The sequence below is a fragment of the Cebus imitator genome, unplaced genomic scaffold, assembly GCF_001604975.1.
Source record: "Cebus imitator isolate Cc_AM_T3 unplaced genomic scaffold, Cebus_imitator-1.0 Scaffold145, whole genome shotgun sequence".
In the NCBI taxonomy this organism is placed as follows: Eukaryota; Metazoa; Chordata; class Mammalia; order Primates; family Cebidae; genus Cebus; species Cebus imitator.
The window spans coordinates 3,898,259-3,908,796 of record NW_016107460.1 but is presented as its reverse complement, the minus strand read 5'-3'; the positions used below and the strand labels follow the sequence as shown (position 1 = coordinate 3,908,796).

The 10,538-nt window shown below is 50.9% G+C and overlaps 1 protein-coding gene and 1 non-coding gene across 6 annotated transcripts in view; one reads left to right on the top strand and one right to left on the bottom strand.

The window, feature by feature from the left end:
• Positions 1-6,715, top strand: part of GNB1 (G protein subunit beta 1) — a 104,418-nt gene extending 97,703 nt beyond the window's left edge. For 4 of the 5 annotated variants that reach the window (XM_017542623.1, XM_037743500.1, XM_037743498.1 and 1 more), the window contains 4 exons: positions 1,557-1,758; positions 3,083-3,299; positions 4,561-4,676; positions 4,943-6,715. In XM_017542623.1, coding sequence (XP_017398112.1) covers positions 1,557-1,758; positions 3,083-3,299; positions 4,561-4,667 — 526 coding nt within the window. In that variant the 3' untranslated portion in view covers positions 4,668-4,676; positions 4,943-6,715. The remainder of the gene's footprint in view (positions 1-1,556; positions 1,759-3,082; positions 3,300-4,560; positions 4,677-4,942) is intronic. The other variant, XM_037743501.1, reaches the window with a different exon arrangement.
• On the bottom strand, positions 2,726-2,867 carry LOC119473295. The gene has a single exon (XR_005202498.1). It is a non-coding gene; the product is annotated as a U4 spliceosomal RNA (small nuclear RNA).
• Positions 6,716-10,538: the final 3,823 nt, after the last annotated feature.

Sequence of the window (10,538 nt, the reverse complement as noted above, 5' to 3'; positions counted from 1 at the left end):
TTGACCAGGATGGTCTTGATCTCTTGACCTCGTGATCCACCCGCCTCGGCCTCCCACAGTGCTGGGATTACAGGCTTGAGCCACCGCGCCTGGCCGAAATATAGATATTTTAAGTACAATCAGGCGCTAAGTGCCTGCTCTTCTTTTTTTTCCCTGTGTATATTTGTACTTCCTTGGGTGATGTTAGGTGAGAGGAGGGTGAGTTTTGACTTTCCCTTTCTGATAGCACCATGTTATTGTCAACAGTGAGCGCAGCCTAAAAATAACAGATACCACAATTCAGGTGAATTGTATCAGACTTCCTGTCTAGAGTTTTCACCTTACAGGTAAACGGAAGCCCACTTAAATAAACCCTAGAGTATTTTCATTTGTGGCATCAAAGTACATAAATTAAATGACGAGAGAGTTATTTTATTAGAGTCATTTTAGACTTCAGGTGGCCTTTTGGGTTTTTCTGGTTTTCTGAGGCTTGATTTGGTGGCAGGAGCTGTGCCCAGGCCAGGACACAGACCCCTAGTCACACGGTCGGTGGGGTTCACTGAGACATAGGCCCTTAACCAATTTGTCAGCAAAGCATTTCCACGTGGTATTACAAGGTCTTGTTGCATACATTTCATAGATTTACAAAAGATTTGTCATCTAGATTGTCAAATATTGGGAAGATTTCTTATTTATTAGAAGATATTTTTAAAGCGCTTCTGTTCATTAATCCTTTTTTCCTTACTTTTCTGTAGTCCCTCAGGCCCTAGAGAGGAGACTCCCTGTGCGGTTTCTGTTAAGATTGGCTGATTAGATTTGCATTGCCAGGCCCAGCTAGGCTTTCCTTTGAGGCTGACATGAACGGACAGTGCTCACTGGTGTTGCTTTCCATGGGTTCAAGGCGCAGGAACAACACGTGGGCTGGCATGTGGCCCTCAGAGCTGTCCTTACACCGCCAGGCTTCTGCTCTGTGTAGGGCTCTGTCAGTGTCTCACCTTTTGACAGCCGTTAAGCGGAAACAGTAGAATACTATGACCACTGAGAACTCAGCTACTCTCCTGTTTGTGATTCCAGGAAAGGGCAAGGGGACCTCAGAATTGCTCCAAGCCACTTGTTTACATGGCATTGCCTTCTCCTGCCTGCCTTTCTAAGACCTTGTGAAGGGGGACAGGCACAAAGCGAGCAACCACAGGTGGAGGAGCGTCCCTCCGCCACACACGGGTTCTCCATAGCTTCCTGCTGCTCCCTCCATGCCCATCCATGACCTAAGAGTGTGGCACAGCCTCGGCGTTTCTGCTTCAAAAGTGCCCCAGCTCCTTGCTTGCTGGTGTTGGAGTTGAGGTGGCGACCCTATCGCTCTGAAGCCCAGGCCCTGTGCTCCTCTCTGGATAATTTTGCTTGCTTTGCTATGTTTCCCTTCCAAAGTTGTATTGCATTTGAATTTGTCTTGAAATAATTTAAAAGTAACAGTGCAGAGGCTTGCTGTGGTCCTGGGTGGTTTGAAGGACAGTTTGTCACATGACTAGCCACCCAAGAAGGTGAGGCTGATGTCCACTTGTCATTCGCTCCTGCTCCAGTGCCCTGTGGGACATCGAGACCGGCCAGCAGACGACCACATTTACCGGACACACTGGAGATGTCATGAGCCTTTCTCTTGCTCCTGACACCAGACTGTTCGTCTCTGGTGCTTGCGACGCTTCAGCCAAACTCTGGGATGTGCGAGAAGGCATGTGCCGGCAGACCTTCACCGGCCACGAGTCCGACATCAACGCCATTTGTGTGAGTCTGGGTGAAGATGTGAGGCTGGGGCCTCCGCCGGCTCTGCTAGCTGTTTGGATTGCTAAGTGTTAAACTTTTCTGGATTAGACGCTGTCCTTTTTTGTTTTTGTTTTAATTTTGTTTTTGTTTTTGAGATGGAGTCTGGCTCTGTCACCCAGGCTGGAGTGCAGTGGCATGATCTCGGCTCACTGCAACTTCCACCTCCCGGGTTCAAGCAATTCTCTTGCCTCAGCCTCCCGAGCAGCTGGGATTACAGGTGCCCACCACCATGCCTGGCTGTTTTTGTATTTTTAGTATAGATGGGGTTTCACCATGTTGGCCAGGCTGGTCTCTAACTCCTGACCTCAGGTGATCTGCCCGCCTTGGCCTCCCAAATGCTGGGGTTAGAGGCATGAGCCACTGTGCCTGGCCTCCTATCTGATTCTTACACAACCTTATTTACAGATGGGTATACAGAAAGCTCCCTATGGAAATCTTATCTGTGTTGACCCTTTGTCTCACAGATATTCGTGGTGTGTCTGTGGTGTGCCCGTCCCTGTTCCCACCTCTACAGCTGAGCAGTGGTTGGGATCCTGGAGGGGCATGACAGTAAGATACCTCAGGCCACCAGTTACTGGTTATAGATCCTTACTGGTCAGGGGCATAGCTGACCAGGGAACATGACCTCCTCTTTAGCACCCGGATGGCTGGGCAGTGTCCAGCCCCTGGCCTTGTGAGGAGACTTGGATGGATGTATCTGTTGGTTGGTCAGAGCTCTGCTGCAGTCCCGACCACTGCCCTGGTCAGCCCGTCTCCTCTCCTTCTTCCCTGAGATAAGCCCTAATGTCTGGCAGCTGTAGTAACATGCATGCCTGTCAGTGATGACTACTTTATCACTATTCCTTTGGAATAAACTGTACTCTTTGGGGACCGTAATCACAGTGTCCAAGATCACAGTGTTTTGTTTTCATTTTTTTTTAAATTCAGTGTCTGTAGAGACTGTCAAAAATAGCCAATGCCGACTATATTTCAAGTCGTCATACCCCAGGGTATTGGGAAAAGTTTTCAATTAGCAATAATCGCGCCTCGGATAAACGTCATTGGCTACGATACTGCCGCTGCGCACAGCTGACCACAGTGTGTGTGTGTTTCCCTGGTGCAGGTCCCCTCCCATCCCCAGTCCCCTGTAGCTCTGGGCCCCTGTGGTACCATCCCTCTGTTCTTACCGGAGCACAGTCTTCTGGTCTTTGCCTGCTGTGTACTCTGCAGCCCTACCATTGAGCAGTCCATATTCTCAGTATTTCTTTCTAAGTGCTTACATGATGTCTCGATTTGTTCTTTCCAGTTCTTTCCAAATGGCAATGCATTTGCCACCGGCTCAGACGATGCCACCTGCAGGCTGTTTGACCTTCGTGCTGACCAGGAGCTCATGACTTACTCCCACGACAACATCATCTGTGGGATCACCTCTGTCTCCTTCTCCAAGAGCGGGCGCCTCCTCCTCGCTGGGTACGACGACTTCAACTGCAACGTCTGGGACGCACTCAAAGCCGACCGGGCAGGTAGGTGGCCATGGGGCCTTGCTGTGTCTCCTGGATGTTCACATGGTATCTTTAGGGTGGACACAGGGCGGCTGCATAAACTGCAGCGTTTTAGTGTCAGTGGGACTGTCGTGTGGCATAGCAGGAGTGGTAGTCGCAAACTCATGGCCCAGCTCTGGCCTCCAAGGCAAGTGGACTCCGAGGAGCACCAGCAGATCTTCCCACATGAGCTAGGGAGGGCGCAGGAGAGGGTCAGCTGTATCAAAGGCAAGCATGTTATTACCAGGTGTATTAAAACACTAGATGTTTGATTTTCAGTAGCTTTGAAAAAAAAAAAAAGGTAAAAAAATTTTAAAAAATAAAACAGTAGATGTATACAAAATGAGGCTTCCTTACTAACAATGAACATTCAGGCATCTGAATTTGAGACTGTTGAGACTGACAGAATCTTTGAGCCTCATTTGTCTCAGTACCTGGGAAGATGGAAGAAGGCAGTCTGGCTACAGGTCGTGGCTCTTACTAGGGATTCCTGCTTCTTCTAGATGGGTGCCATTCCCACTTCCTGGTTAAATACCCGTCTTTTTTCTCCCCGGCCTGGGGGGACCAGAGTGGAGCCCTTCCAACCAAGTCCCACAGTCCCAGTGCTGTGGAAGGGTAGTGGAGGCCAGCCTAGGCCTTGGCAGAGCACATGCCGGCCCCGTGCTCAGCTGTGTGCTGGCTGCAGGAGCTGGAGGAGGGTGGCTGAAATGGGCTGTCAGATCCTCCTGGGAGGAAGTGGAGTTCCTGGCTGGTGATGATCTAAGCCAAGGCTGTTGGGAGTGTTGACAGGAGGCTCCCTGACCATGTGACAGCGCCAGTGGTCTCAGCCACCATTGCTGCTCCTGTGTTTTGGGTCTTGTGCAAGGCTCTAGGGATCACAGACAAAGGAAAAGCAGCTCAGGCCCTAAGCTCCTGTGTTACAGATTGTTTTGAGATTGGGTGGTTTTGATTTTTTTGTTTGTGGTCTTTGCTTCTTTTTTAAGCTTTATAAGTGAGAGTGCAAAGAAGTCAGTGCAAACGGCTCTGGATTTATTATGTGTGTGCGTGTGCCTTTGAATTTTAACAAGGTTGGCCATATGCTTCAGTTGAATTCCCACGTGGATGCAACTTTCTTTCCCTTCCTGGCCGTTGGGGACTCTGGGACTTGTCCCATAAGAGGCCATCCGCCCTCATCACAACATGGCACACAGGTGAGATTGATGCCTCTGGGCTTTGGCGTGATTCTGCTGTTGTTTGCTCCCAGGTGTCTTGGCTGGGCATGACAACCGCGTCAGCTGCCTGGGGGTGACTGACGATGGCATGGCTGTGGCGACGGGGTCCTGGGATAGCTTCCTCAAGATCTGGAACTAACGCCAGTAGGTAATGCAGCACCCAAATGCCCTTGTCTGAGGAGAACTGTGCGTGTTTCTCATAGAACGTACGAAGTTGTAATTAATGGTTTCTAGATAAATGTTGATGTAGCATTGATTTGGAATTGTGTTGTGGGAAACACTTACAGAAATCTGAAGTCATGTGCCTTCAGCTGCAGACACTCATGCAGCGGTGGGAAGAGCAGTGACCTGACTTGCGTCTGCACTTAGATACCCTGCCTCTTTTCACATTTCTTTCAACTCTGTTTAAAACAGCATGTGGATGCCATGGAGACTGGAAGACCATTCCAACTTTGACGCGTTACCATGAGAGCATATCCTATCCAACCGTACTAACGTGGACACCCTACACCTCCCCTCAGAACTTCAAAAGGGCAAGATCTTTTTTCCTTCACTTATTGCTGAAACCAAGAGCACAATTCCCATTAAGAGAAGGATCTCTGTGCTGTAAACTAAAACAAATTGTGCATTCCTTCCGGGGCCATCGTCTTTGTTTTCTTTTTTGTCTTGAATGAATTTTAAAAGGAAATATATAATAAAAATGTTAACCAGAAGGTAAACTTGAGTGTAATTGTGAGACAAACACACCTTTCCACTAGTTTATTTGAATTTTAGACCAGTGACCCTGTTTTGTGACATTCACACAAAACAAGCTGAGGGCTTTGTTCATCTGGTCATCGTGTCCAAATTTCAGTCATGTTCGTGGCAAGATTTTGGAAGCATTCATATTTCCTTTTTTAAAATATATTCCTTTGTGTTCAGCAGTTACTCAAAACCAGAGAGTCTAGGGCAGCCTCTCTGCCATTGTCAATGATGTGAATTCAGTCCCTGGTTTTTAATTTTCTGTCTAGTGTCACAGATCATTGTTGCACACAAACATGGCATAGAAAAGAACATGTTCAGAAGCCATGGGACCAAGCACATGTGGGGATGGTCTCCAATGCGTGATCAGAGAGTACTTCGCCTTGGCTGAAAAGTGAGCTCAGATCCAGCACCACTTTCCTCCTGACCCATCCTGTCTGTCTTCTGAGTTGAGTTTTTAATCTCACTTTGGGTTTCCTTGTGAAGTTGGAGGGAAGTTTATAATATCCTAACACTACCCCACCCCCAACAAGGAGGAACCTCTGTTTTCAAGAGCGATGCCTGTCCTGTGCTTGGATAGTCAGTCAGTTATTTGTGTATGAAACAATGTACAAATCAATGTTTTGAAAATAATGATCTCAGACTTTCTAAGTTAAATTTTAAAAATTTTGATTGTTTGCCATATTGGGTGGGTTTACTCTTAGAATCGCATGCTGTAGAAATGCTCAAAAGTGCATATAGGACTCAGTCCTTAGGTGTTCTTTTTCTTTTGAGAAGTAACCTCTTACAGTTGTAACCATTGCGGCTCTGTCCACTTCTCGTTGCTGCTCTGTGGCACATATCGGAAGCAGTACAGCGCGCGGCTCTACACGCTTGGGTAGCGGGATAAGTCACTGTTTTCTTTCTTTGTTTTAAAAAACAAAAGTTCTGTTGCAAACGACTGCTGTTGGATTCTGAGGGTGGGGAAGGAGGGAGGGAAGGAGGGAGGGGAGTGAAGAGCCTGCCCTCCTTCATGGATTCTAAATGGCCCTAAGCGTCCAAGGCGGCTCGGCTCGTTCCCGTCACGCACAGATTGTCCTAGTGTTCCTTTCAAGGCCAGTGTTCAGCAGCAGCGTTTGGAAAGCAGGTTCTGTGGGACCCCCGCCCTGCCCCCCGCACTCCTTCATAGCAGCAGTAGTGGCTTCTTCATCCTGTTTTCTGCAACATTCTATACAAAACTGTGCTGTGACTTTGCAGTAGGCCTGGATCTGGCAAAGAGAATACAAATGAAACCCCTTCTTTCTCTCTCCATCAGACAACTCTGTAGAGCTCTCTGCACCCTTCCCCTCTCCACCTTTTGTATTTAATTTTAAAGTCAGTGTACTGCAAGGAAGCTGGATGCAAGATAGATACTATATTAAACTGTACTGTTATTTAAGATGTAATAAAGCAGTTTGACATGAGGGACTTTGGTGTGGTGATTATTTATGGGTCCATTTTCAGTTGATGGACACACCCCCCTCCCTAGGCTGCCCCTGCTGCCGTGAGGTCTGATGGATGTGGTCATTCCAGTGCCTTGCCCGCCCACATCACAGAACCCATGAGTGGCGCATTGGCTCCTTGGAGGCATTTCTGAGAAGCTCCACCCCACAGGCCTGCAGAGCAGTGAGGTCCACCTGCGACCCCCCAGACCCCTCCCCGGGCACAAGCCTTGCCCACAGCACCATGGGAGTCTCCACAGGCAGCTGCCTCGCCTTTCTCTTCTGCCGTTTCCCTGCCCTGGAATATCTGTGGTTGTGTTACTCCAGAGACTAGCTTTCTTTGGGACTAAACTGAGCGTTCCTCTTAGTCTGAATAAAAAGAACTGCATCTAGTAAGAAAAAAATGAGCACTGGTCATGGGAGTGTGGAAAACCATGGCCGTGTGCTGTGTGTGTCCCAAATCGCCACTCCAGGCTCTGGAACCATCCACTTCCCTGCTTTCCAAGCTGGTGATTTTTTTGAGACAGAGTCTAGCTCTGTTGCTTAGGCTAGAGTGCAGTGGTGCAATGTCGGCTCACTGCAGCCTTCCCCTCCCGGCTTGAAGAGATTCTCCTGCCTCAGCTCTCGAATAGCTGGGATTACAGGCACCTGCCACTGAGCATGGCTAATTTTTGTATTTTTAGTAGAGACAGGGTTTCACCATGTTGGTCAGGCTGGTCTCAAACTCCTGACCTCAAGATCCACCCACCTTGGGACCCCCAAAGTGCTGGGATTACAGGTGTGAGCCACCATCCCCGGCCAAGCTGGTGATGTTTTAAAATCTTAAACAGGCAATACAATACAAAATTAGCTGGGCATGGTGGCGCATGCCTGTAATCCCAGCTACTCGGGAGGCTGAGGCAGGAGAATCACTTGAACCAGGGAGGTGGCGTTTGTAGTAAGCAGAGTTTGCATTACTGCACTCCAGCCTGGATGAAAGTGAGACTCGTCTCAAAAAAAACAAAACAAAACAAAAAAAAAAACCGAGCACAATGGCTCATGCCTGTAACCCCAGCACTTTGGGAAGCCAAAGTGGGCGGATTACCTGAGGACAGGAGCTTGAGACCAGTCTGACCAATGTGGAGACACCCATCTCTACTAAAAATACAAAATTTGTTGGGTGTGGTGGCCCATGCCTGTAATTCCAGCTACTTAGGAGGCTGAGGTAGGAGAATCACCTGAACCCAGGAGGCGGAGGCTGCGGTTAGCGAAGATCACGCCATTGCACTCCACCCTGGGTAACTAGAGTAAAACTCTGTCTCAATATACAAGATAAAATCTTAAATAATTTGTAAGATTAGCAAAAGGTAACTCTGTAATTCCTGCAGCTCCAGAGGCTGGAACTGTGTTTTGTTTTTGTTTTCTGTTTTTTGAGGTTGTCTGGCTCTGTCGCTGGGGCTGGAGTGCAGTGGCATGATCCTGGCTCATTGCAGCCTCTGCCTTCTGGGTTCAGGCAATTCGCCTGCCTCATCCTCTCAAGTAGCTGGGACTACAGGCGCATGCCACGACGCCTGGCTAATTTTTGTATTTTTAGTAGAGACGGGGTTTCACTCTTTGTTGCTCCAGGCAGGGTGCTTGGTATGTCTGACGCAACCAAGGGTGCCCATCTGCAACCGCTGCAATGACAACATGGCGCCATCTCCCTAGTGGGGCGACCTGGTGCTGTTTTAGGCTGCTGAAGTGGGTGTGATTGGCAGGCGGAACGGGGCGGGTTTGCCTGGCTTCATCCTCATCCCCCACTTCTCCCTGAAATAAATGCGTTCTTCATAGACATGCAAGTTCTTCGCAAGCCCTAACCCTGCCAGCTGTCTTACAAAAGCCCCACTTAAAATGCTAGAGAGTTGAACTTGTCTTGGAGGCGTCAAAAGAAATTTAAAAAAATTTTAATTAAATGTTAGAGAGTACCTGAGGTGCTTCTCCAGCTGGCAGTTCCTGGAAGGGAGGGGCTCCATCGGCCCGGAGGCATGGGGCCTGCAGCGGCCTATCGTGGCCCCTGCGCAGAGTACGTAAAGGCTGAGCATCTCAGCAGGGCCGCCACGCCTCCGACTCCACTTCTGCCTTTGGGAATTCCTGCTGGCTTCTGTATCCCAGCCTGGCACCCTGCATAGTGACGGAACTGGGACCCGCTGGCCTGACGCCCCTTCCCCTTGGCCTGGAAGAGCCAGGGCTGAGGAGGGCCCCTCCCTAGGGCAGCCTGCCTGTCCCTTGGCGGGCATGGAGGCCACTGCCCCGCTTTCTTAGCAAAACAGGAAATGAAAATGGGTGCCAACAACGTGCGTTTGGACAGCAGCACTGGCTGAGGCAGTGTGGAAAGAGGATGGTGATTCCACACTGGCTGAGTGAACTGCAATTATTTTCAAACTTTAGGCACAAAACTGGTTCGTAGATCGCATTAGCCTGGCCACGGCAGGAGCAGAGCCCTTTGCCGCCAGCAGCCCCGCCGTTTGGGGGCCCAAGGCGCGCTTCCCGTGTCCGTATCACTTGCCTCGGCCCCCGCGCGGGCACACCACTCGCAGGTTCAAACAGGCAGCGGAGTGACCTGCGGCTCGTTCCGGCTGTTGACTGTTACTGCAGGGCCTCGGCCCTCCACTCACCAAGCGGCGCGGGGCCGCCCCCCTCTGCTCCGTGTCCCAGGGGTGAAGGTCCCCACCTCAATTTGCCTCCAGCACATGGCACGCACGTCCACACTTGAGAAGGGGAGGGCAAGTTTTCCTTTCTGTCCCCTGCGTGTCACGCACCCAGCAGAGCCTGGCCCTCAGTAGGATGCGAGGAGGCGCGCTCTGCCCACGCGAATCGGGGACACTTACGCGGCCGGGCGCAGCGCCCCACCCCCAGCCGGCCCAAGCAACAGGGGCCAATAAAAGGGCTGGCCCCGGGCCAAGCGCTCCCAGGAAAGGCCGCCCCGGCCCCGCCCACTACTCTGGCCCCACCCTGTCCCCCTAACCCCTCGCCCCCCCCAACTCCGTTTCTTTCCTCGCTGGGTGGCCTTGAACGACTTAGTTGGCCTTTCTGTTTCTCTGACTCCGGCGTGGAAAATGTGGACAATAAAAGTACCAAGCTTCTTGGTAAGGATCTCGTGAGGACAGAGATTCCCAGTCGTGCCAGGTGGTTACTGTTGATGCTCCCCGCCCACCCTAGGCCAACACGGCCTCAGGGCCCTGGGCCTGCTACTCCCTCTGCAAGAGAAACACTTATCCCTGAGTACCCCTGGTCAAAACTGTACCCCAACCCCTGCCTGCCCCACCAATTCTGCTTCTTGTCCATCTGCCCCACTGGAAGGTGAACACCTGATGATCTTTGGTTTCCACTGTTGAATCCTCAGGGTGCCTGGCACATGGCTGTCTTCCTGGAACAGAGGTTATCCCTCGCCCCAAACCAGTCCAAACAGGAGGCTGTCACGTCGGCAGTTCCAGACACTGGCTCCTGCAGATGCCCCATCCTGGCTCTCAGCCTGGGCAGGGCCTGTGCCGGGTGCTGGTTGGAGGCTGCATGAGTGACCAGATGGCCTGCTACACGGACGCCCTTTGCTGGGAGCCTCAGTTCCTTCCAGCCACCCTTCCCCCAGGCTCACAGCCACTTCCCCCTTGTGGGTTCTGGGCAGACTTTGTTCGCCAGGTTCACTGGAGCCAGGCCACCTGAAGTCAACTTCCCTTCCCTCTCAGCCTCCCCAGGAGCAACCCATGCCCCAGCACACCGCATCCTGCCCCACCCCTCATGGCCTCAGCTCCCCCTTCTCCCTCCACCCACTCCATCCCTGCTGGCCCCCAGAA